Raw genomic sequence first — 27,278 nt, 5'->3', positions numbered from 1 at the left:
AAAATTTTAAGTTACCAGTAGCACAAACCCTTGAGATTAAAAGTGTGTTCGAAGCTATTCATTTAGGCTGCACCTAACAGTCACCAGCAGAGGGTTTCATTCCAGTAAATAATGGCACACATGCATGATGGAGTAGGGTTCAGGCTCCTCATATGTATATGCTTACAGAAAGGTCCCCAAGCTAAGTTGTTGGGTTAAAAAAAGCCAAGTGCAGAGCTGCGTACTTTTTTTTAAGAGTTACATACATTGCATATGTATAGCTTACCTCTGGGAGGACTCATGAAGCTGTTAACAGGGTTGCCTCTGGGGAAGCAAACTTCAAGTTATGCTTTTATACAACAACAACAAAAAATTCTTTTTACCATAAGTACAGAGGACTCACCAGCTAAATAAAAACTCCGTACCACAGAAACCAGACTGGCCTCCTCGTAGGCAGTGGCTCCATCCCCATCCTCATGGTCTCAGGCTGCCTGAGCTGTTTCTAGAAGTTGACAAACATGGACCACTGATTTTCTCAATCATCATTTTTATTAATTGGCTTTATAGGCTAAAGTGCATAGTAAAGACAAAAAAGGAAATGCATACATAGGAAAAGGATATTTTTCTCACCAACATTAGAAAGACCTGAGATGCCTAAGTGTCTGTTCTAGGAACACTGGACTGAGGGAATATGTATGCAGGCAGCAGCAGGCCTGGGGGCTGGCTTCTGGCATGGGTCTGGGGCCTGCAGAAGCTGCTGGCATGCTAACCCTGCCCAGGCAAAAGCTGTAGTAGTGTTGGGACAAAAGGTCACACTTTGGATAGGTGCTGCTGGTTTAGTTCCATTCAGGGCCTTGGGGAACCAGCACTGCTACTGAACTCCTGCAGGCAAAGAAACCACCATTCCAAAGTGCCAGTCACAGGAGAGGGTATGAGGGATCACTCCTTAGTCAGCCTGGGCCTGCTGCAGAGCCCCCAGCTGTGGGTAGTCGCACTTTCCCACTCTGTGAATATGTAACTGGGTCAGGGTTAGTCACGGAAGTCTTTGTCTTATCTCATGCCTCCATCTCTGGGAGTGAGGATGCCCCAGGAGGAGAGTGGGAGGGATTTTTGTGCTCCTTGAAAGGATAAGCAGTTCATAAACAACTCCTCTGGGCCTCTGTTTATTGGAAATTACAATTAGTCTACAAGTTAGGGCCTGGCAATTAGAATGAGTCTGCTTCACTTGAGTTCATACTCTGTGCCCCCGGAGCACTGCAGAAAAAATATCTGAGTCAGGACCCAGAGATACCAGTAGGTAGCCCTAGGTGGAAGCCCCAAACATGCTCCAGAGAGCCTGTCCACTAACTTGCAGGAGAAAAAAAGAAGGTATCTGTTAACTTTGCTCTCAGTTCTGGAGGTAAAGTGCTTACTCTAGCGCAGGGGAAATCTAGAAACAAACGTGGGCAATCCCTAAAAGTGGATCCTTAAATAGGTACTAAGAATAAAGGACAATAATAAAAAACAAACTTCGGTTCCTTCGTAAGGGAGCCGATCCCAGCCAGGTGGTGGCTAGGCACAAGGCAGCGGTGCACCATCTTCCTACATCATCCTCCGGATCTCCTCAAAGTTCATCAAGTTGTTGGCCGTGTCAGACCAGGCAGGGTGCTGGGCTCCATCCATCTCAGAAGCAAGCTGATTGCTCCTTTCCAGAGTATGATTTATGCCCCCGATCACCTCCTTGCAGTCAGGACATGTGCCCCTCTGCATGGCTCCCCCACAATCGCTAATCACGTAGATGTGACCATTGGGGCACTTGAACCAGTGGCCCCGAGGATAACCCATAGCATTGACTATCTGCACTCGTTCTTCCTCTGAGATGCCCAGGCCAGAGCAGGGAAGAATGGTTTTCAGAGCTTCCATCTTTTTCTGCACCAACTTTTCATCCTCCTGGGTGAACTTACATGTTCTCTCGAGGATCTTCCGGACACTGTAGACCTCTTCTGCTGTGCTACCTCTCAGCTTCCCCTCTGCTATCTTGCAGCGGGACAGGAGGTTCACCAGGTATGTGAGCCTCTGGATTTCACTTTGGAGGTCATCCAATTCCTGGCTGGTAAAGCTCAAACGCTTCTTGGCTAGCCAGTCATGGACCTGCTCTAGTCGACTCCTCACTCTCTCTTGTTCTAAGACATGCACCTTTTTTAGAGAGTCTGACAGGCCAGCCAAGCGGTCGTAGAAGCTGATGTAATTCTCAACAAGGCCCAGATCCTTCACTGACAGATTCTTCTGGGCCAGCTTCTCCTTTAACATCAGAAAGTCTGTAGGAAGCAGCTGGTGGAGGAGGCTCTTGCTCTCCAGGAGGGCCCTAAGTCGTTCCTGGCTGGTTGCAATTTCCCCTGCTGAGCCCTGAATCTTTTCCTTGACGATTTCAATCTCTTCCAGCCGCCGTTTGATGCTGGTTCCATACCTCAGGTTTTTGCGGATGGGCACCTGGCAGATAGGGCACACTTTCAACTTGATGGCAACTTCATCATCTTTCTGCTCATTCATGTAGAAGTCCAGGGCTTGCACCTCAAAGATGTGGCTGCAGTCTTCTAGCTGCACAAAGCGGGCGTCAGGCTCATCTTCAAAGCCAAAGAAGATCTGGGTGACTTCTTCCTGGTGGCAGACACGGCACTTCTTGGGGCACGGTTCCCCACACAAACCGATGCAGGGGTGGCCACAGGCCAGCAGCTTAGTACAAGGCACGTAGCATGGGGGTCGGTCGCAGGGCTCAGAGCAGAGTTTGGTGCACTGGTAGTGCTGGCAGCGCCAGACACAGGGCTCTACGCAGGGGCTGCACAGTTCCCCACACTTCTTCTTGCACTGGCTGTGGACACAGCGGTTCTGACAGGTCCGTTGGCAGGGTGGGCACTCGCCGATGCACGGCTCCTGGCACTTGTGTGAGCAGATGAGCAGGCGCTTGCAGGGCTGCTGACAGCGCTCATGAAAGCGCCCTTCGAAGCAGCTGTGGCAGGTCCCAGGACAAGGATGCCCACAGTCCAAGATCGTGCCACACTTGGTGGTGCACTTGACTGGCAGGTCATACACAAGGTCTTCCACATTACCACATTTCACCTGCTGGCTGTGCCCACACTTGAGTTTCACGGTGACCATTTCTGAGCAAAACCGCACACAGTCTTCACCGCAGGGATGGCTACATCTGTGCCCACATTTCAGAACCTTGGGGCAAGGTTCTTGGCAGCAAAAATCTGACTCAGGCATGGAACAAGGAACCATTTGTTCGTGACCGCACCGAGGAATGATTTTGCGCACCTTCACCTGACAAGGCTGACACTCCTGGAAGCAAACAAGAGGGCACCGGTGCCCGTCTTGACAGATAACCTTCTGGCATGGCTTCATGCATTGGAACTCCTTGTGTGAGGAATCATAGGGGTGGCAGGCACGGGTGCAGACATGTCCACAGCCCAGCCGGAACTCACAGGGTAGGCTGCAGCCTCCTTCCGGCACTTTTTGGAAATCAGAAGCTTTGGATACTAAGGTGTGGGTATCAGGATGGTTCTGGCAGCACAGCTGGAGTGTGCGGCCTATTTGATTGTTCTCTCGAAGGGTATGGATGATCTTGCTCCACAAGGGCACCTTGGCTAGCATCTGCATGTTTCCGATGCAGTACATACCCTTCTTGGCACGGGACAAGGCCACACAGATGCGGTTGGATATCTGGAGAAAACCCACCTTGCCCTCCTGGTTGCTCCGCACTAATGAGAGGAGGATGATGTCATTCTCTTCCCCTTGGTATTTGTCAACTACATGGACCTTGACGCCAGCAAATGTCTTGGCTGGCATGAGTTTGCGCAGGCAGAATAGCTGCCCCGTGTAGGTGGTGAGGATGGTGATCTGGGAGGGGAGGTACTCCTGGCACAGGAAGTACTTGCACAATTCTACCACAAAGCGAGCCTCATGCTGGTTCTGGTGGCTTTTGCCTTCTTGGATTTCCTGTTCAGGAAAGTTGTGTTCTACAAAGAAAAGGTTGGAAGCGACCCCCTAGAAAGGAAAAGAAATGGTATGTCAGAAGGTTCACTCATGCAGTTCTTCCTATTTTCAGATGTACTGGCCACTGACCCTATTCCAGGGAGAGACTTAGCGAGGCTTTTTGTATACTTTGTACCATAATCTTTAATTCTGGTGTCAGTCACTACTGTATGTTTTCTTTTGGGACCATGGCAAGTAGGAAAATGGATACAGAATTTGTCTATTTTAACTACTAATACATTTAATATTATAATTTCCAACAGCCATCCATGATCCAACTATTACGGTTCAGCAAACAGGCAAAAGTTATGATGATGTTGAGTGAGCAGCTAACTTAAAAGCACTCCACTGTGCTGATTGCTTTACACACATTATCTCCCTCAAGACAATAATGTAACAAGGCAGTACCCATTATTCTCACTGTACAGAAGATCAGGACATTCAGAATTGGTGTATCACTTGCTAAACAGTTACACAGCTGCAGAGCTGGGATTCAAAACCCACGTCTGTATCTCTCAACTTCTACACTATTTCTACTTAGTGACGAGCTTTTAAAAAAGTTGGCTCTAGATCCTTCTGAAAACCCTTTTTCATCCTAAGGTAATACAGCCTCCTTGGTTGTTGATACATCACAGAAAGATCAAATAGGACAGACTCACCTTTATCTTCTCATATTTGAGAACAGAGGGATGATTCTCCAGATCCTGGTAAATGTAGGGGGTCAAAAGCCGGGCAATTTCAGGGCGCATGCGGTGCTGAAATAAGACATACAGGTCATTAGAAACATGGGCAGAAAGAGGGTGCCTGGCTGGCTCAAGTTGGTATAGTGTGTGACTCTTGATCTCAGGGTTGCGAGTTCAAGCCTCACATAGGGTGTAGAGCCTAGTTAAAAAAGAAAAGAAAGAAACATGGGCAGAGAATAAAGGGACAGTTTTCTAAAGACCAGGTTGCTGGTGGAAAATCTGGAGATAATGTGAAAGAATAAGGAGAAAAGAGCAGACTGTAAACAGCTCTTTCATCCAACACAAACTCAGCTCATCTTGTGGTATTTAATTTTTTTTTTTTCAACGTTTATTTATTTTTGGGACAGAGAGAGACAGAGCATGAACGGGCGAGGGGCAGAGAGAGAGGGAGACACAGAATCGGAAACAGGCTCCAGGCTCTGAGCCATCAGCCCAGAGCCCGACGCGGGGCTCGAACTCACGGACCGCGAGATCGTGACCTGGCTGAAGTCGGACGCTTAACCGACTGCGCCACCCAGGCGCCCCTCATCTTGTGGTATTTTAAAACAGAAAAGAAAAAAAGTCTAACAGTCATTGAATTACTAAGCCAGGTTTTTTTTATTTAAAAAAAATTTTTTTTTAATGTTTTTATTTATTTTTGAAGGAGAGAGAATGAGTGGGGGAGGAGCAGAGAGGGAGATACAGAATCTGAAGCAGGCTCCAGGGTCTGAGCTGGTAGCACAGAGCCCAATGTGGGGTTCGAACTCACGAACTGAAATCATGACCTGAGCCGAAGTCGGACACTTAACCAACTGAGCCATCCAGGCGCCCCTAAGCCAGTTTTATTTTTATGAGACCTTTCTTGCTGGCAACTGGCAGGCTCCCAGGAGACTTCTCCTGAACATGTGGTAGGTAATAAGAGAGGTCCGGCTTCTTACCTGGTAATTTAGACGGACGAAGGGAATGTTTACTTTCACCAGTCGTTCAAAGAGGGACACCTCAAGGTTGAAATTCTTGGCTAGATCATACACATTGGCGCTGGGACGCAGCTGAGAAAACAAACATGTCTGAGGACTCTCTACTGACTTATTTTATCCATCCAATCATATACTCACTTAACCACCAACCTACCCATCAAATGTTTTTCAAGTGCCTTCTATATGCCAGGCACTGCTCTAGGTACTGACAGGCTAAGGATAAAGAGTGACAAGAACATGAAGGCAAGAAATAAGGGTGATGTGATGGAGTGCCCAGGAGTGGTGGTTCCTTAAGTAGGCCTCCCTAAAGAGTGACACCTGAGTTGATGCCAGCATGGAGGAAGTTGCCTATCATTTGAAAAGCAAGGTATGAGGGAGCAGGAAGGAGGGCAGGTGGTGGGAACACAGTGAGCAAATGATGGTGATATGGGAAGTCAGAGAAGCAGGCTGAACCTGAGAATATCTGCCTCTCTAGGCTACTTTAAGAAGCTGGATTTTTGTATTAAGTCAATGGGAAACCACTGGAGGGTTTTAAGCTATAGAGTGTCATGATCTGACTTACTTTTTAAAAAAAATTCACTTTGGCCCCTTTACAAAGAATAGATTAGAGGACGGCAAAAACCAAAGTAGGGGAACAAGAAGGAGGCTGTTTTAATAGTCCACTTGAAAGGTCATTATGAAATGAATGATACTATCTCTCAAATATACCCGATATGTAAGAGCACCTGCTCTTAGACTGAACGTGGGAGGTGAGGGAAAGAATCACAGAGAGCTACTAATAAGTTTGAGGACTGGTGAAGCAGAGAGGCCAGGGTCTTCTGTCTGAGTGCAACCCTCCAAGAGCCCTCTCTCTTCATCTTCCAGGGGCACCTGCCCTACCTGCTGGTGGTCCCCAATCAGAATGAGGTGCTGGCAAGCTTTGCTCAATGTAGCAATGGTGTGGGCCTCAAGGACTTCAGCAGCCTCTTCCACAATGACAATCCGAGGCTCTACCTTCTGCAGGATCTGACGGTATTTGGCAGCACCTGGAGTCAAGAGAGAAGAAGTTCCTCTAAGCTGATGCACTGGAGGCTGGAATCTGAGTCTGTGAAAACTGAGTCCTCACATCCATCCAGGGCTGTGGTGGCCACTGAATGAGAGATTAAGTGCTAATGAGTGGTCTCCAGACCACCAACACCCATGTTGGTCATTGTCAGGTTATCGAATGCAGCAGGGACAAGTGGGTGCATTTCATCATGAGTTCCCTAAACATAACTCACTTTCAGTAGCTTTTCATGGCCTTTCCCTCTAACCTCCTAAAGAAGCTTCTCTTTACCTATTCTAGATAATCTGATACAAGCTTGGCACCAGGAGTGAATGGCTGGATCTGGTAAACGTCCCCATGCTTTCTTACCTGTGGTTGTCATTCCTACAACCTGGGCATCTTTCAGGATGTGCAGGTCTTCCTGGAGCCTCAGCTCAGCCATTCTCTCTGCTGACGTGCGGTACTGGCGCTCATAGTTGAGGATCTTCCGGCGGGTGTCGGCCTGGTACATCTGTAGCCACAGCCTGGAGAATGTGAAGAACCAGAGAAAGAAGATGAGTGCTCTTTAAGATGGTGGAGGAACCCCCTGCAGTGTGTATGAGGTGGAACCGAGACCCTTGAGGAGCTTACGGGCCACAGAGGGAGAGGAAGGAGAGACCTAGGTTTGCAGGGAACCAAGATTCCAAAATGCCCAACAAAAAGAAGTACAGAGAGATGTACATAGGTGGCTAGGAGCTAAGGAGGAGAGTAGAATAAAGAATACAGGTTAATTATTGAGAAGAGAGTAAGGGACTTCAAAAGCTTCAAGAATTTCTCACAAATTCTCCTTGGCACATCTCTGAGTCCCCTTCCCTAATTCTCCAGTCTCATTTTACAAGTAAAACTGATCATGTCACTACTCTGCTACAGAATGTTCCAAGAGCTTTTCGGTACTTTTTGAAAAGTGGCTTTGATAATCCGGCTCCTCACCTTTGCCCCATGAGTCCCTGCAGTTAGGCCCCTCCCACCTCTCTGACCTCACTTTCCATTTCTCTGAGCCACAGCTATGCTGGCTGCCTTCTTTCAATTTCTCAAATAGACATACTCCTTTCCACGTCAAGGCCTTTATGTATGTGGTCCCCATAATTTCATCTGCTCCCCATTCCCTGCTGGTCTTGTTAATGTCTACTAATCCTTCACATCTTGCCTTGTCACTTTCCTGGATACCTCAGACCAGCTCAAATCCCGTGTTCATATTCTTAGCACTCATTGTTCTTTTATTTCTTAGCGGTTATGCCCATTTGTTAACTTTTTATTTGTGGAATTAACTAATTTGTCTCCCTGGATAAACTCTAAGCTCCATTTAAAGGTAGAGCCAAGGGGCGCCTGGGTGGCTCAGTCAGTTAAGCGTCCGACTTCGGCTCAGGTCACGATCTCTCGGTCTGTGGGTTCGAGCCCCGCGTCAGGCTCTGGGCTGATGGCTCAGAGCCTGGAGCCTGCTTCCGATTCTGTGTCTCCCTCTCTCTCTGTCCCTCCCCCATTCATGCTCTGTCTCTCTCTGTCTCAAAAATAAATAAACGTTAAAAAAAAAAAAAAAAAAAAGGTAGAGCCAAGTGTCTATTTTATCCCATGTCTGCACCCCTAGCACTCAGTTCACTGGGGGTATGCAACCAATCATTAGTTAACACTGTTGAAGGTTGGGGTGGAGGGATGGGGGGGTTACGTTGCAGGAACAGAAAAGGAACCCTTTGGGGTAATCATGTGCACTGGTTGGGAGTTGGGGGGAGGAGGCAATGGGCATAAATACCTATATAGCTGCCAGCGAGAATTCAGGTCCAGCTGCCAAACATCTTGGATTTCACTGGCCTCAGCCTCAGTCATGGTGTTGAGTTTGCGAAGTTCAACCTTCACTTTCTTTTTCATTTTCTTTTTCTGGCTGCGCTGAGTCTGTGGATATCATTAACAGCCAGGGTTACCATCTGAGCAGAAACTGGCTCAGTTCTAAGACCAAGGTCGAGACCAGAGCACATTAAAAAGGGGCTGCCACCTCGGAAGAACTTCCTTGAATGTCTCAAACTCTTCTAACACATATCCATTGCAAAGTGGCTAATTGGGGGCTCTGGATCCAGTCTGCCTGGGTTCAAAGCCCCATCTACCTCTAGAGTAAGTTACTCAACCTTTATGTACCTCAGCATCGCCTGCTACAAAATGAGGAATAATAACAATACATCTTTGCAGGGTTGCTGACTTGACTAAAGGAATAAATACATGAAAGCACTTAGAATAGTACTGACACTTGTTATCACTGAATGTCCTTTGACCACATGCTATTTCTCATTCCTAAAACATGTCATGAAAAGTAGTACAGGTAGGTCTTTCTTGTTAAACGCTGTACAGGGCCTGCTAAGATGGTCTTAATGCCATCATATCGAGACAGTACCTTTCACAAGAGGGTGAAAGGCACCAGTTAGGAGAAAGTGCTCTCCCCTGGCTCTGTCACTAAGGACTGGCATGAAAGATGGATGTCACAATGTTATGAACCTCCCCTTAGTTCCAAACCAAACCAATCAACTCCCCCTGAGGCCACGTGGCAGAGAGATGCCCAACCCATAATTCCAAGTATTAGGATCAGATTTGAACTAGAAGATCAAGTTAAAAGCTAGCAGACCAGGGAAAATTGCATCCAAAGTTGACTTTGACAGTCTCTTAAATCATGAGTTTAGAAAATGTTATTTTGAGTATCCAGTACTCTACCGTCATAGTAATGAATGGTAAATTTGGAGGACCACTTGGTTCTACCAAAGGAATGAACAAAGGGAAAGTCTGGGCATTCACATTATTCTGGCTTTAAGAGAAATGTCAAATTCCAGGGTGAATAAAGGATGAGTACTCCCTCCAGCCTGGAAGGCTTGCTTCATTCTGCTTTACTTGAATTCTCTAAAATCTTAATGTATTTTTCATAGATTCATTCGTACTTGAGAAGACAATATCCATGAAAGCATCAAGCACTGAGACTGTAAGTGTTTGATCTGACCCATATGTGGTGCATTTTTCTGAAAGTTCAAGAGAAGCCATTTGGTCACCTGCTTCCTGTTTTTCTAAGTTGGAATTTCTTGCCAGCGCCCCTCTGAAGGGTCACAATTTTTATACTCTTGGGAACTGGACCCATCTTATACTACAGTGAGGACAAGGTGAATACCTTGTGAGGACAAGGTGAATACGCTGCTATAACAGAAATGGGTGAAAATAAGGGGCTGCAGTTCTAGTCAGAACAGATGTTCTCAGGCCTGTTTCAGGAGAGTTTAACCCCCACCATCTGGCAGTAATAACTGAACTCCCATTTCCCATTCTGTCAGGGCTTCCAGAGGCCATGAGGAAGTGAGCTTACCTCCCACTCTCCTCCAGTTTGCTCCTGACCAGCTGTTGTCCCGGGGCCATAGTTATCGAGCCTCATGGCCAGAAGCACTTTAGCCAACTCCTGGACTGCCCCATTCTCTTCCTTCTTCCGCCGACGAAGTCTAACCACCTCTTCCTCCTCAATCACCCGGTCTGCTTGAATTAGGTCAGCCTCCTCGGCAATCTCAATCAGCGAACCCTCCTCTTCTCCTTCTTCTTCCTCCTCCTCCCCTTCTGCCTGGGCTAAGAGGAAAGCAGGCAAGACAGGGGTGAAACTCTTGAAGCCAAAGAATGGAAGGGGACACTTATAAGACCTTAGATGTACGAAAACATTCTCAAGGGGTTTAAGTGGTTACTTCTAGCAGGGGAAACTGGGAGAAATGAGTGTTAGGGGAGGGAGACTTAGGTTTCCTTATATACTTTTTTGTTATATTTTTAAATATCATATAAACATATCCCTTTTTAAGAAAGGTTTCACTTATGTCAAATACACAAAGGAAGATATATGATGTAAATGGGCAACTTAAAGGATAATAAAAATACATAAAATGAACATCCAGGGTTGCCTCGGTGGCTCAGCTGGTTAAGCACCTGACTTTGGTTCAGGTCATGATCTTGCAGTTTGTGGGTTTGAGCCCTGTGTTGGGCGCTGTGCTGACAGCTCAGAACCTGGAGCCTGCTTCAGATTCTGTGTCTCCTTCTCTCTGCCCCCATTCCCGCCCCCGCTCATGCCCTCTCTCTAAAATAAAAACATTAAGAAAAAAAAAAAATGAACAACTAGGTACGTCCCAACCAATTTAAGGAGAAAATCCCCAATTTCTCGAAGACACTTGTGGGCCTGTCTAACCTGAATTTTGTATTGCTCATTCCCTTCCCTAGCTTTTTGAAATAACCTTACTATATACATAATGCATATACATCTCTAAACAACACATCATCTAATTTTGGCTTTTTTTTCATTTCTTGAGCTCTATATAAATGGAATATTATAATGTATTTTCCTACACCTTGCTTTTTCATTCAGCCTGTTTTTGAGATTCATGTTGCCATATATGCTGTAATTCATTCCTTTTCACTGCTGTACAGTATTTCATGATCTAAATGGACAGTAACTGATCCATGTGCTGTACAAATATTGATGAATATTTGAGTTTTCTCTTTTTCTATTATTTGAAGGTGGTGTACCAATTAATATCCCCACTAGCAGTGTATCATAGTTCCTACTGCTCCACCTTCTTGTCAATATAGCAAACTTGAAAATTTTTGGCAATCCGATGTGTAACAGCATCTCATTGTGGTTTTATTAGCTCTTTTCTAATGAGTACTTTCCATATGTTTATTGACCATTACAATTTCCTATTTTGTGATGTGCTTGTTAAGTGTCTTTTATTTACTTTACTATCAAGCTATTGTCTTTCTCTACTTGATTACAGCTCTTTATATATTCTAGGTATTACTTTCAAGTTTTAGTCTCCGGTCTTTACCATGTTCCACCTTAAGATGTGACTCTTGGTAGACATGCACTCTTACCTGTATTTTCAGGTCCTGCTGGAGCAACACTTTGGGTGAAAGAACCGACACCCAGGCCCAGCCACTCCAGCATCATGGAATGCTTCCAGCCCTGGAAGCAAATCCATTCACTATCCTGAGGAAGGAATTAATTATCAGTCATGAGAATTCCATGACAACCAGTGTAAAGGAAAGGTTTCTGAGAAGGATCAAAAGTAGTTCTCTTAAAATTCAGAGGCTACAAGCTGGCAACCCTTGGGCAACGGGATCATTAAATACAACTTGTAGAGAATTTTAAAAATAAAAATTTCTGCTCTTGACAAAATCAGGATCTATGGCAGCAATGAGCCTGCATCTGAGATGGCAACAAATGGCTAAGAGTGGGTTGCTACCATTTCTTTTCCAGTCTGCCAAGTCCTCTCTACTTTCCAATGTCTCACACCCAGCTTGCTTTAGTCATTTATAGATTGACTGACTGACCCCTTCAGGCTTCTGGGTAACCCTAGAAATCACCAACTCAATGATAACAGAGCTACCATTTCAATGGGTTCCTGGCCAACCACTTTACAGGAATTGTGTCAGTTACTACTTAGAACATCCTTTGAACACAGGCATTATTACCCGTTTGACTGTTGAGAGACTGCTGACTGTTGAGGATCATACTGGCCATGGCACACAGTCTATGTTACCTTAGGTCACTAAGGTCACTAAGCCTGACTTCCAGGCTCTCTATATGGGCTGGGTTGCCTTATGATTTTGCTTTATAGAATAATCTCTTATAGCATACTAATTAAGTGGTTTATAAATACTAACTTGTTTATCCAAATAATAGTCCTATACCAATTACATTGATCTGTTACAAACCGCCATTTCTGCAAGTCAAATTTACAAATATTAGCAATTTCATATGGTTCAACTTAATGTTATTATTATCCCCACTCTATAAAACAGGAAGCAGGCACAGAACAATTAAGTAACTTGCCAAGTGCAAAATCAGAATTCATATCCAGCATGCTGACTCCAGAGTCTTGCTCTTGACTAGTATACTCAGCCACCTCTCCTCATGAAAAGGGACTTCTCACATTATGGCAGCATCAGATTATCCTAACAGCTAATGCTTCGCATTGTTGCTTCTGCTAGAGACTGCCTCCAAGTACTGAGGCAAGAGAAATGCTTACAGCCCCCAGGATGACCCCTACCTGTACTGGTCCATTCATCAGGCTTTTCCAATGCTGGGGGGAGATGTACTTCTCCAGGTGCTGTTCCCGTAGTACACCACGCATGGTACACTCCAGGGTCTGGGCCCCTTCATGCAGCTCTTGCTCTGACTCCTTCATTTGTGTCACAATCTGCCAAAAACAGAGGGAAAGAAATGATAAGCAAGTGAGATCATCCCCTAAACTCAGTTTCTGCCATGAGGGAAAACAAAGCTAAAACAGGAACAGCAAGAGAGAAGAAATAAATAGACCAGTCAAAAAAGTCTTAATTTAAATAATCTTAAAACTGAAGGGTTACTATCTAAAATGTCTAACAGACTCCTACCACCAGTAAGAAAAAAGAACAAATAACACAACAGAAAAACAGGCTAAGGATACTGTTGTGGAGACTACTTCTCTTTTTCTTGGTAATAGGGACTCAGAGTTTTGCTTGGGTACACTGCTGCCCAGCTAGAAGATGACATTACGCTGGCCAATGGGCTGTAAATAGGGCTGTTGGTGGTTTGCGGGGGGAGTAGCTTTAAAAGGTCCTGGCAGGGGCTGGGAGGGGTGGTATGCTCCTTTCTGCCCTTTTTCCATCTTGATTTTGAGGGCAAAGGTCACACCATGGGATTAACAGATGGAATGCTGGAAGGAACCTGAGTCCTTCACCACTTTGTGGAGCACCTATTTCCTCTGGACTGCCTACCCAGAAAGCCACTGCTACCTAGTCTATTTCTACCATGAACTATCTCAGATATCCAAAGCTGGGACTCACACTCATGTAGGCCCTTCGGAGGTGCATGGGGAGGTTGCGACGGAATTCCCGCTTGTTCCTCAGCTCCCTCAGGGTGAACTGCTTCAGGATTTCACTGTTACTCCTTCCACCTACCCGCACGATGCTGGTCTTTTGACACTTGTAGATGCCTATGGAGCAAAGTGGAGCATAGCAGAGGTGAGAGGAGCTACGCTGGATTCCCTCAGGTGAGAGCTGTATGTGTTTCGGATGTTATCTCAGCTGGTTCCTTAGGGAACAAACTGGTACCTACAGGAATCCACCCTATTAATGACCAAAAAGGCCTCAGAGATGATATGACCTGCAGAGCAGTAAAATGTGTACTTAAGAACACAGCCTTTATTTTTTTGAGAGAGTAAGCGAGAGCAAGCTGGGGAGAGGGACAGAAGGAGAGAGAAAGAATCTCAAGCAGGCCTCACATTCAGCACGGAGCCCAATGCAGGGCTCGATCTCACAACCGTGAGACCATGACCTGAGCTGAAATCAACAGCTCAACCAATGGAACCACCCAGGCACCCCAGAACATAGGTTTAGAATCAGATATCTGGGAACCCAAACCTTGACTTCACCACTATTGCTATGTAAACTGGGGCAAGTTTCTAAACTTAAGGCTTCAGTTCTTCATCTGTGATTTGAAAGTAAGCACTTAGTAAATGTTCTCTGTTATTCACTCTACAGGTATTTACCAACTGGTCACTATGTGCCAGGCATGTGCTAGGTTCTTAAGATATAGCAGGTAAAGCACAGACTCTATTCCTAATTTGTTCTCAGGTCTCACACTCTGGCACAGAAGATACACGTTAAACAATTTCTCATAATAGCAATAAGTACAGTAAGTACTGTAAGTACATGATGCTGTAAATATATAAGAGGGCAACTTACCTAGTTCGGGTGGGGTAATCTAATATTTAAACTGAGACTCCAAGAATAAAAAATATTTAATCTGGGTGAAAGGAAGATATGGAAAATAATATTCAAGGAAAAGGAAAAACATATATTTATTCATTCATTAATACAATTAGTATTTTTTTGAGTGCTAGAATCCATAAATATAGCAAGAAAGAGGACCAACCCACACAGTGTTTATGGTCTAGGGTAGAAACTCATACAATAAATTGTTACATATGTATTAAGTCTCTGAAGAAAAAATACAAAAGGAGGCTTAACTTTGTCTGGGGGCAACTGGAAAAATACACCTGAAGAGATATTTAAGGGGAGATCTAAAGAATGAGTTGGAGTCAACCAGGCTAGATGATAGATGAAGTCAAGATGCAGAGAGAAAAAGTGTCTTCTAGAGATGGGGGAACAGCATGGCCCAAGGGAGAAGCTGGAGGAATTCAAGGAACTGCAGACAATCAGTGTTGTTGGAGTCGGGAAGAGGAAGGAGATAAGGTTCAGAGTTGGCTGGAGCAGACCAGACAGAGCCTGCAGGTCATGGATAGGACTACGGGCTTAGTTCAAATAGCAATAAAATTTAAGCTACCGAAGTTGGTGATGGTTCAACTATAAATGTCTTGATAGAGAACAATTTTGCCTAGAATTACCTTCCAGAAACTGGTCCAAAGCATGATTAGTATAACATACAACCAAGATGGGGAATTTCTGGACGCTAATTTGCCAGACAGGCTCATTGGTTAGAAGTGCCTGAACGATTTTTAGACCAACATAGGTTTTGCCTAAAAAAGAAAGAAAAAGGAGAGTTAAAAAAAAAAATAAAGACTTTCTAGAAGGAGTAATTAATTACTTACAGCAAATTATTATTAAAAAAAAATTTGAAGTCATACACTGAGATGGTTTAAAAATCCAAGAAGCACAAATGAGTATTTTACGAAAAGTGTCCCTGCTCTTCTCCCAGTCATCCAGTTCCTCTCTGGGAAGCAAACCAGTATTACCAGTTTCTCGTGTAACTTTCCAGAGTTAGTCATTCTACGCAAATGCAAACAAAAAATGAATATAGTCTTTCTCTAGCCTTCCCTTTTTTTTTCAATGCAAATAGCTGCAGACTATTTTCACTACTCTACATCTTGCTTTTTCACCTAATGTACCTTGGAGATAGCTATCAGCACATAAAAAGAATCCCTTCTGTTTTTTGCAGCTTTAAGATATTTTTTCACAACTGTAAGGTATTCTTTAGCCAGTTGTTTACTGGCTACTTGCTAACTCTCATCTAGCAAATTATTTAGAAATGCTCTCAATATACCACAGACTTGCCTTTGTGAAAGGAGGGAAAAACTCAGAAAAATCAACATTCAAGTTAGAGTTATGGGCTCATTAGTAAACGGCCAATAATTAATTAATTATGTCTACAAATAGCTAAATCCCTACACTGTGTCAGGTTGAGAAGTTTTTTTGTTTTCAAAAAATCAAAGGTGAGTGAGGTAGCAATACAAGAAAATCAAAGATTTCAGTATAGCAAGATAAATAACAACAATTTCTTCCTTCCTTTTTTCCCTTCGTTTGGGTTGTTGTTTTTTTTTTTTAAATGAAGTAGGCTCCACACCCAACATGGGATTTGAACTCACGACCCTGAGAGCAAGAATCTTGTGCTCCACAGGGGTGCCTGGATGGGTTAGTCACCTTTTTCCCCTTCAAGTAAGTATTGAGTGCCTAACAGGTGTCAGGCACTGGGTTAGATGCAAGAAATACCATAGTGACCATAACAACTATGGTTCTTATTTTCCTGGAACTTACAGACTTGTAGAAGAGAAAGATAATCACAGAAACAAATGTAAAATCATAAATGTGGGAAATGAGAAATACCCAGTACCAAAAAACCCATATAATTGGGATTCTGGCCTAGTCAGAGGTTAGAAGAGACTTCTCTGGGGAAGTGAAAACTGAGTTAAGAGTGGGCAAGAAGGAATAGGGATAGGGTTGGGAGGTTTCTGCCATATTCCAGGCTAAAGCCTGGGGAGAAGTTTCAGAGGTAACATTGACTGGAACTTGATAATGGTTTGGCTAGGGTGGGTAACAGAAAAGGAAAATTAGGTTTCTAGTTGCAGGACTGGATGGATAAGGATACCTCAGAAGGAAAGAAAATCTTTATAATTTAACATTTACTTTGTCTCCTTCCTTCCCCTTAGAATAGATACTTTTTGGGATTCCCACCTCAAAAAGGACCCCCTTTACTACTTCCCCCTCATATTCACCAGTTCTTCCCTAGTAACCATTTATGTGTGTGGCTTAAGCTAGCCTGAAATTATTAGTACACTTGGAACTAATGAGTCCTAATTCAAGTGATAACATTAAGGGAAATTAACTGCAACATGTAGATTTTGAATATACAAAAAGCTCCTCCAAAGCAGTAAGAAGTCATTCCAAAAGAACCCAATCCACAGAAGTAGTAATATAAATAGCCAATAAACTGACAAAAGGATATTTAATTTCATTCTTTTAAAATTTTTTTTTTTTTTTTTTTTTTAAGAGAGAAAGAGCAAGAGACTGCGAACGGGTGAGAGGGGCAGAGGGAGAGAGAAAAGAATCTTAAGCAGGGCTTAAGGAGCTTGGCGCAGGGCTCGATCACACGACCCTGGGATCATGACCTGAGCTGAAATGAAGAATTGGATGCTTAGAGCGCCTGGGTGGCTCAGTTGGTTATGCAACTGACTTCGGCTCAGATCATGGTCTCACAGTTCATGAGTTTGAACCCCACGCTGGGCTCTGCACTGACAGCTCAGAGCCTGGAGCCTGAAGCCCTCTTTGGATTCTGTGTCTCCCTCACTCTGTCTCTCTCAAAAGTAAATAAATGTTAAAAAGAAAAAAAAAATGTTGGATGCTCAACTGACTGAGCCACCCAGGTGCCCTTTTAATCTCATTCTTAATGAAAAAAATACAAATTAACCACCGTGACATACATTTCCAGGGAGTGATCTGGCAATATCTATTAAAATTACACAATTATATATTCTTTGATCAGGTTAGGAAATTTCTCTTCTGCATATATTTTGTTTGTATATGAAATGATTCACAAACAAGGCTATTCACTGAAATATTGTTTGTACTAATAAATCTTTCCACACGGGACTGGTTAAAGACATTATTCCACTGTATGGAATATTATGCAATCATAAACAAGAGTTACTACTTATGTACCAATATGAAAGGAACACCAAGATATTTTCTAAATGGACCAAGCAACATGTACAAGATGATTTCTAGCGTAATGGGTTAAAAAAAAAGTAAGGGGTGGGGTGCCTGGCTAGCTCAGTCAGTGGAGCACACAACTCCTGGTCTTGGGGTTATGGGTTCAAACAAGCCCATGTTGGGTAGAGAGATTACTTAAAAATAAAATCTTAAAAAAAACCAAAAAAGAACAAAAAGAGGGGTGCCTGGGTGGCTCAGTTGGTTAAGTGTCTGACTTCAACTCAGGTCATGATCTCACAGTTCCTGAGTTCAAGCCCCACATTGGGTTCTCTGCTGTCAGCACAGAGCTCACTCCAGATCCTCTGTCCCTCGCTCTTCCCTGCCCTCCCCCGTTCTGTCAAAATAAACTTTAAAAAATTTACAATAAATAAATAGAAAGAAAGAAAATCATAAAGTACAATAAATATATTCAATTCAACCATTTGCTGGAACATTTATAGAATACCTCTGGAAGGATCAACAGGAAGATAACATTGTTTTAGGGAAAGGAACTGAGTGGAATGGTGGGAAGAGAGATTAAAAAAAAATTTTTGAACCATTTTTATTAAAACATAAAAAATAATGGTTCAAAATTTTTAACCACACAGATCAGCAAAACCTGCTGATCAGCAAAAAACATTGAGATAACACACAACAATACTGGAGAAGATATAAGGAAATGGGAACACTAGTTCATTCTTGGTGAGAGTGTAAACTGATACATCCTCTTTTTCTTTTTTAAGCCTTGAAAGCATCTCTTTAATTATGCATATTTTTCCATTATATAGGTGTTTCTTATCAGAAAAAAGTTTCCATTCAGTTACATAACTTTTTTTTTTTTTTAACGTTTATTTATTTTTGAGAGTGAGCGAGCCAGCAAATGGAGAAGAGGCAGAGAGAGAGGGAGACAGAATCTGAAGGAGGCTGTAGGCTCTGAGCAGTCAGCACAGAGCCCGACGCTGGGCTCGAACTCACAAACGTTAGATCCTGACCTGAGCCAAAGTCGGAAGCTTAATAACTGAGCCACTCAGGTGCCCCAGGTTATATAACTTTTTATTGTGAGTTGCTATTACTTTATCAGTGTTTTTTATTTTTCTAAAGATTTTAAGTAAACTCTACACCCAAGATGGGGCTCGAACTCAGAACCCTGAAATCAAGGGTCACGTGCTCTACTGACTGAGCCAGCCAGTCAATAGCCCTATTAGTGTTTTTTAAAGACCTCTTTCCAGTGTTTTTTTGCATGTGTGTGTATCCTTTATGGAGGATAATTTGCAGTACACACTATAACTATTAATGTGAATTCCCACTTTAGGAAATAATAAGAATACCTAAAAATAAACACATACCAGATACATAGATATATAGATGATGGACACTTACCAAAGCACTCTATGTAATGACAAAACAAACAAACAGACAAACAAAAAACATCATGGTACACTCACTCCTTACAGTGAATGCAGGCATAGTAAAAAGAGACACATTTCTAAATGTGACTGGAGTGTAACGAATGTAAAAAATGTCTGTAACGTGTTATAAAAATAACTGACCATTTATGTTATTGAAAGAAAAAAGTATAAGTGCATGTATGTAAACATAAGAATACAGACACAGAGATCAATGGTCACCTTTGAGAACATCTGGAAAGATACACATCAAACAACAGCAATTATCACCACAAAGTAGGATTAGAGTGACATATGGGGATGAGGGTGCAGAGAGGCATATTTCCATGAGAAGTATGGTGTAGTAGTTACAAGAGGCAGGACTCTATAGAGTCAGTGCCTGAGTTCAAGTCCTAGGTCTATCACTTACCACCTTTATGAACTTCAACATATTATTCAACCTCTTTGTCTTAGTTTTTCATCTGTAAAATAGAATGGTTTCTACTTCACAGAGCTGTTGTGAGGATGCAATCAGTAGACACAACACTACTAGCAAGTAGTAAAATGCTACTTGGCACACAGTGCTAATATTATGTATTTGATATTATTTAATTTAAAGTACTATAAAATTAAATAAAAATTAACATAGCCTTTGATGAAGCAAAGGTCATGCATCTTCCTAAATTTGACCCCTCAGCAGTCTTCTCTAACCTAGTGACTTTTATTACCATGCATACCAATGGCTGCCCACTGGAAAATCACCACGAACAGCTACTTTGTAAGTAGGTTTGATGCCCATTTCAGGAGAATGTTTCTAATCAAGACACTCAAGAAACCTAGAGACAAGCCTCCCTTGCCTATCTCATAGGGAAGAGGTCACGTGATCTGAAAAATTCTCTTACCTGTTCCGGGAGGTCCTTGAATAATAGCCAGTTCCCTTGTGAGAGCAAACTGCAAGGCTTCCATTTGGGAGTCATCCAGCTTCAGGGCTTCTTTTGAGGGCCACTGGCTAGCGTCTAAGACATTCACTCTGGGATATCTTAAGCCTTCGGCATTCCTCAGAGAATCCTCAGTGGCTGAGGGATTCTTCATTAAGGGAGTGAAATCATATCTGCCCCCCATTAGCAAGTACCTTGGCTCCCTCACGTAAGAGTCACATTCCACAATGTTCCTCTGGAAGGGGACATCCTCCTCCTGGACCTCCTGAAGTCCTTCCAGGACATGCCTATAGGCCTCAAAGTATGCAGTTGTCTCCACCATAAGGAAAGAGTCAGAGGGCTGGACCTCCGCTAGCAGCTGTTGGCTCTGCTCATTGAAAGAGAGCTGGACAATTCCTCGGCAGAGATCTTCCTGCTCCCGATTGGACACGGTGGCAAAAAGAAATGTTTCAAAGTTGTCCTTGGACATGCACACCAAAGATCCATAGAGCAACCGCTTGGAATTCTGCCAGCGAACAAACTTTAGTGGTTTTGTGTCAAACTGCACCTTGTAGACAATGCCTGATGAGGAACACACGGGGGTGATAATCCTGGTATCGAAGTAGATTCGAATGTCATCAAATTTTCTCTTCCTGAGGCCTTGGTCTTCAAAGCTTTGGAGAAGTTCCAAAATGCCTTCACGGAGGGGTCTAACAAAATCTTCTCTCAGGAGTCGGAAGTGGGTATCCAGATAGATAGCAGTGCTGTCGTATCTTCCGGTAATGATGTTGGGACGAAGGAATGGCCTCTCATCCAAGTGCACTTCATTGTAAGTAGGGTAAATGGGCATGGTCCTGTAGCTCTCAACATGGTCCTCTGCCTCAGGCTGCACTAGAGTGTAGGTATCCACTCTTAAAGTGCCCTCTCGCCTCTTTTCCTGCAGATGTTCGATGATGGTCTGCACCTTTTCCAGGTTCTTCTCTGTCTCCTCTTCTATGTCAACCCCAGAGGCTCTCAAAGCGTTAAGAGAAGCTGGCAGGAGGGAAATGAGCATGGAAGTTTCCTGCACAGAGCTGGCGGGGAAGACACTTACAAGGTCCTGGAGGAGAGAGATGATGTTGCTAATGTGTTCTGGATATTGGTTTCGAATGTCAGGGATGGGTTCAGTGACCATTCCTACCACATAAGTTGGTAGGCAGACTTTGAGGAATTTGGAGTTCTTCAGTATGCCCAGGACATGGAGAACACTCTGGCGGTCCATTTTGGAACTGCAAGCCTTCCTAAGAACCTGGCAGATGAGCTCAAGGAAGTTGGATTTCATAAAAGAATGAGACAGGAGCTCTTTCAGCCCTAAACTTGTGGCAAGAGTGATGACCACCTCAGAAGGGTCTTTCTGCAGAAGACTTTCTAGGAATTTGTAGCCCAGTTTCTTCACTTGCTGTGGCTGTTCTGCAGGCTTCTGGTGTGGGGTTCGCCACTGCTGGAAGTTTTCATCGGACCACGGTGGTCTGTGGTTCCTTCCCTCCTGGTTGCCATTTCTCCGCCTAGCATCATTTTCCTGACCACGTCTTTGGCCTCTAGGTTCATCACTAGTGCGCCCCTCATGGTTTCTCCTTCCCTGATGTGGATTCCTGCCCATAGCCCCAAACCTTTCTTCTCTTTGCCGTACAGGAACAGCATGGTTGGTGGCCCTAGGCTGCCTCCCAGGCTGGTTAGCTCCTCCTCTGAGAGCATTCACTGGTGAGTTATTGGCCTGATTTCTAGCTCTTGGTGGTAATTCTCCATCCACAGGCCCTAAACACAATGGGAATACTGGGTAAGCACAAAAGTCAAGGTACAAGGAAATCTAACAGAACAACAAGGGACATACTCTCATTTTCCAAAACAACAAAGGAACTTAGTAGGTTTTCTTTGCAGAGAAAAAAGACCTCCTATGAAATCATGTAATAAATGTAAAATAGATTACTGTGGTTGCAGCACATACTATGAAAACACTGTTTTTTCAAAGGGTGCAAAAGGGAAAAAGAATAAACATTTGTTGGGGCGCCTGGCTGGCTCAGTCAGAAAAGCATGCAACTCTTGACCTTGGGGTTGTGAGTTCAAGCCTCATGGTGGGTATAGAGATTACTTAAATACATAAACTTAAAAAAAAAAAAAAAAAAAGAAACATTTGTTGAGTGCCTAATCCGTGTTAGAGGATAAATACTTGCAGTATCTCATTTAATCCTCATGAGCTGAGATTATTTCAGATGGTCAAAAAGATCAGCTCATTGCTTCTGAGTCTTCTGCCAGTACCAAATAATAGCCAAAGCATGAATTTCAGAGCAAAACAGTCCTGATTCAAATCTTGTCCTTGCCACTTCCTCACTGTATAACCTTGAACAAGTCAAATACTTTCTTTAAGCCTAAGTATCTATGTAGGTGTAAAGACTAAGCGTTTGTAAGATGCTTAATAGTATACCCAACATGTAAAAAGTTCTCATTAATGTTATTACTAGTAGCACTAGTAATACTTTTCCATTGGGAATACTCTATTGATTTCCAGGCCACTGGATCTGCCACTAAACAATTATGTTACAGGCAACACAGGCATCAAGTGGGATAAAATTACAGGAGAAATGCTTCTTGAAATTTGTCCAGCATCAGATGGCAAGGGGGAAGGTGGGGTTTCCTTTACCAAGATGTTTTTGAGCTAGTTAATACATTGAGAATGAAACCGAAAAAGGAAACTCAAATTTGTTTTAGGAAACTGAAAAATGAAACTCAAGTTTTTCTCCTTTCTGAAGCACAAGTTCATCCACATAGTATTATTTACTACCAGCCCTCAGATAAGAAGTTGTTGGGGGAAGGAGGAGATATACCAAGTTCACACATGAAAGCTAACATCACCCTGTGGATGAAGCTGAACTTGTCTTCCTTAATTTGCCACACCTTTCAGAAGTAAATTTGGCCAAATTAACCAAGAGCCCACTGTCTTTCACTTTCGTTTCCTATAAAATTGATGGAGCTGACCCAACTTGGCAGAATTACTTGGAGCTTTTAAATACAAACAAAATAAGATTGTGTACAATGATGTGAGAATAAAAATGTTATGAATGCACATCATATTCAAGATGACTGTACCATTTCATGACATTAGATGCTAAATCTATTTATGTGCACTTTTCCTGGTTTTGTACTTTGCAGAGAAAATTTTGAGGTGACAACATAAAGGAACATTTGGCAAAATATAAACCCTGTGTTACTGAAGTCTAAATTTTATAAGTGTTACCTTATTTACTTTTCAAACTCTCAAAATATCAAAAGAAAGTCCTTCTAATATTTCAATCTGACCCAAAGACTTGATGTTTTGAAGAATTAAAATTGGTATTGTTTCTCATTCTTTGAATAGTCACACAGCTCATAAAATAAAATTCCACAGTTCTTCCTCATTTATTCTACAGCTAAAACTCAGATGACATGTTGCAAACTTAGGGAAAAACAGGAATCCATTTGGTTTTGTTTGAAAGTTCTAAGCAAATAGAAAAATCATAGCAGTAGAGTAATGTTTTTGGAATGAGCTTTACTTTGGTGACTAGGATTCTAGACATATGCCATTAAATTAAATACATATCCATTAGCCACGTATGGTTATTAAGAATCTTAGACATGGTTAGCCTGAATTAAGATGTGTAACTTTGAACACTGAATACCAAAAATAGGGTAAACATCTCATTAAAGTTTCTTTATACTGATAACACCTTAAAATGATAATATTTGAAGAGTGCCTGGCTGGCTCAGTCAGAAGAACAGGCGACTCTTGATGTCGGGGAGGGGGGGTCGGGGGGGTGTCATCAGTTAGAGTCCCACCTTGGGTGTAGAGATTACTTAAAAATAAAATCTTTAAAAAAATGATAATGTTTGAGTATTTAGGGAAGTAAAAATGCTGAAATTATTAAAGTACTTGACAATAAAATGTTTGTACTCAGTTACTACAATAAATGACATTATTTGGATATACTCATTTAAACACGTTAAATTACTATTAAATTTTTAAAATGGATTTCATGTGTTTCTTTTTGCTTTTTTTAAAATGTTTATTTATTTATGTTTGAGAGAGCAATAGCATGAGTAGGGAAGGGGCAGAGAGAGAGGGAGACAGAGACTCCCAAGCAGGCTCCGTGATGTCAGCACAAGGCCAGATGCGGGGCTTGAACTCACAAACCACAGGATCATGATCCAAGCCAAAACCAAGAGTTGGGACACTTAACCAACTGAGCCACCCAGGCACCCCCATCTTTTTACTTTTTTAAATGCTACTAGAAAATGAAAAATTACATTTCTGGCTTGCATTATGTTTCTTTTGGGTAGTACTGCTCTAAAAATTATTTCCAATTCAGACACCTACCTCATCGCTGTCTTTGTTAATGTGAACTATACCCATTCATCAGCTCTTAGGAAAAAGAGAGGGTTGTCTATTTTTCAGTCATTCATGCTGTGGCTAAGGAATAAGCCATTCTTTACTTAAGAGAGGCTGTTAGTCTTAGGCGGGTCTGCTCATTCATAGGAATTCAATTTCCTTCCCATTAAGTAGAAAATCTTGCTCACCTCTGTGGTTAGTATAAGGATTTCTTGGCCTGGCCTCCAAACAAGGTCTTCTGTCCTCCATGTCTGAGTTACCTGAATTCCTCCACGCTCACGTTATTTTCGGTTATCTGGAAATCTGCACAGATTGAGAGAGATTAAGGCCCCTAAAACACAGCAGCTAGCAGAAAAATACCCAAAACAGCATCAAGCCAATCCTCCTGCTTCTACATCTTAACGATTTGTAAACTAAGAGTTAAACACAGATTTAATCACAGGCACAAGTGTTCAACTCTGTGAATGCCCAGTATGATATAAAATGTTAAATCCACCATTTAGGTGATTTCAAATTCCTCCCTCCCTCTTATCCTTGCACTTCGTTGGGGCACAGGGAGTGTCATCAATTCCCATTCAGAACTACTGTTTGGTTTATGTCTTTAGCCAAGTTACTTAATCGGTTGCTAGGTTGCATTTTCCTCTCCCACGAAGCAGACAAATATTGTTGCCAGGGAAGAAAGAAGTACATTTTTGTTAATCCAAAAACCATGTATTCACCATGCCATCCAACAGTTATGCTATGCAGAACTCTATAGCTTACAGTATTCTACAGTTTGTAAATAATTAGTGAGCAGTTATTCCTTATCCTATCGTTTGGAATGCAGCCAAACCGATTAAGCCCTCTGTTCTACTGAACCAAAGAGAAAAAATTACATATTTCAATAACCAGAGGCTTAGCATCTACAGAATGCTGTTTCCCCAGGACCAGCTAGAAATCTGCAGTTTTTTCCTTCTCCTTTCTTCTTAAAGATTTTTGACAGTGATCCTGTAAGAGGAAGAGGAAGCCCCTTTAAGGGAACTTCTCAATGCAACTCATACATATGAGCTGAGGCTAGGGAATGAGTGGGTGACTCAGAGTCCCCAGCAAAGGGATTTTTGAGACTGTCCCTGTAACTGACTTTTAAAATATTCATAGTTGGAAACTGTGAATAGATTTGGCATTATATGAGGAGTAGCTTTTATCCTTTCAGAAAAAGGAGTCCTTTTCCTTCCTGCCGGGAGTATTTTGGGTGAATCTCTTCTCTCATCTTATCAAACCCAGCTCTCAAGTGCATTCAGTATTTTGGGTGTGTGTGTGTGTGTGTGTGTGTGTTTTAATTAAAAAAAAAATTCTGAGGAGAAAATGTCTTCTCCTCTGGTTGAAAAATACTAAAATAGATACTCAAATTTTCTGAAAAGGGGTAAAAGAAAAGGGAAAAAAGAAAAAGGAGCAGAGAGAACAGGAAATGCTACGAAAAAAAGCAGACTAAAGTGAGTTTCTTTGGGAATCAAGGCCTAAAAGGGCAGGAAGAAGAAAATCAGTGATGGTCAAGGTGGTAGAGGGGTCATATCAGAGAAGGGTAATGGGGGGGTAGGAGGGGGGTGGAGGAGGCTGAAACCAGAGGCCGGAGGTGGGTTATCAGGGGGATTCTCCAGGGTCCCGAGAGGATAGAAGGTGGGACGGAGGGGTCACCGGCAACCAGGAGCCCAGGAGTTTCTGATGGAGATATTATGGGGTCGGGGGGGGGGGGGGGGGTTAGGGTTAGGACCGGGAAGTGGCTAGGCTGGGGCAGAAATGGCAGGGAGGTAGGGGGGCTTCAAGAAGGTCTGGCTGAGCCCCGCTGGGGGGGGGGGGGGGAGGCCGGTGTTGGAAATGGGGATGAGGAACCCAGGTGCTGAGGGTGAAGGAGGCGGTGGCCGGGGAGGACACAGGAAGACGAAGGGGGCGGCCGGGGCAGAAAATGAGGGCAGACATGGGGGTGGGAGGCGGAACTAGCTGATGGGGCCGGAGGCAGAGGTGGAGACGGGGGCGCCGAGGGGGTGGTGGGGCTCTGAGGGACGCACGTGGGGCTCTGAGGTGGGTGATGGGGCGGCGTCCTGAGGGGGCGGCGGGGATGCTGAGGCAGGTAGGGGGCACTGGGGGCTGAGGAGGCGGTGGGGACGCTGAGGCGGGCGCCGGGGCTCGTGGCGGCAGATGTAGTGGCGGGGCGGCGCGGGCGCCGGGGCTCGCGGCGGGCAGAAGCAGGTTCGGGGCCGGGGCGCGGGACGGGGGGGGTCACTCACCCGGCTCCGACGCTTCTTCTCGCAGCCACCGCCGCCGCCGCGACTGGTGCTCGGACTCCGGCCCAGGCTGGTCCGCGGCCCCGCCCGGCGCCGCGCACTTTCGGTTTCCTTTCCCCCCGCAGACACTGGGCGGGGCGAGGGGCCGAGAGGAGGGGAGGAGGAAGAGGGGAAACAGTGGAGTTGAGCGGGGGCCGGGGGGGAGGAGGAGGAGGAGGAAGAGTAGGAAGAGGAGGAGGAGGGGACCTCTGGGCTGCGAACGAGGGGGCCGGGCCCTGATGCTCTGCCGGCGCCTCCGCCCTCAGGCCCGGCAGGGGCAGGTGGACGGACTGGTGTCGCCTCAGCTCCCCACGGCGGCGGGGCCGGCGGGCTCGGGCGGGCGCGGCTGAGGGGAGGGGACTGAGGAGGGCGGGTTAACAGCGCCCAGGGCCGTCGCAGGCCTGAGCCCGCCCCGGAGGAGGGGGAACCCGCCGGGTGGCTTGGTGCGTGTGAAGCGCGACATGGCGGCGAGGCCGACGAGCCCTGGTGGCCCCGAGTGTACCGGGAAGGGGGCGGGGCTAGGGCGGCCTTGACAACCATAAGATAGCCTTCGCCCCGGCGACTCC

General features: G+C 44.2%; 1 protein-coding gene across 1 annotated transcript; it reads right to left on the bottom strand.

Moving 5' to 3' along the window:
- Window positions 1-506: 506 nt before the first annotated feature.
- ZNFX1 (zinc finger NFX1-type containing 1) lies at window positions 507-27,194 on the bottom strand. Its single transcript, XM_027046717.2, has 14 exons — window positions 26,677-27,194; window positions 24,601-24,715; window positions 19,999-21,807; window positions 15,134-15,265; window positions 13,572-13,720; window positions 12,797-12,946; window positions 11,619-11,733; window positions 10,081-10,331; window positions 8,500-8,639; window positions 7,083-7,237; window positions 6,569-6,714; window positions 5,651-5,761; window positions 4,650-4,745; window positions 507-4,002 (listed from the first exon to the last, which is right to left on the bottom strand). Exons 2-14 carry the CDS (start codon window positions 24,659-24,661, stop codon window positions 1,561-1,563), a joined length of 5,757 nt encoding a protein of 1,918 aa, XP_026902518.1. The 5' UTR covers window positions 24,662-24,715; window positions 26,677-27,194; the 3' UTR covers window positions 507-1,560.
- Between the last annotated feature and the right edge of the window lie 84 nt (window positions 27,195-27,278).

Source organism: Acinonyx jubatus, chromosome A3 (assembly GCF_027475565.1).
Source record: "Acinonyx jubatus isolate Ajub_Pintada_27869175 chromosome A3, VMU_Ajub_asm_v1.0, whole genome shotgun sequence".
NCBI classification, from domain to species: Eukaryota; Metazoa; Chordata; class Mammalia; order Carnivora; family Felidae; genus Acinonyx; species Acinonyx jubatus.
Note: the sequence above shows the minus strand (reverse complement) of the source record. Positions and strands in the feature narration are given on the sequence as shown.

Excerpts from the sequence above, each read along its gene's own strand:
- ZNFX1 (XM_027046717.2), bottom strand. The coding sequence starts at position 24,661 with ATGGAGGACAGAAGACCTTGTTTGGAGGCCAGGCCAAGAAATCCTTAT. Across the intron at positions 11,734-12,796 it reads TGATGAATGGACCAGTACAG|GATAGTGAATGGATTTGCTT; the intron begins GTAGGGGTCATC and ends TTCCTTCCTCAG. Across the intron at positions 8,640-10,080 it reads AAACTGGAGGAGAGTGGGAG|ACTCAGCGCAGCCAGAAAAA; the intron begins GTAAGCTCACTT and ends TGATATCCACAG.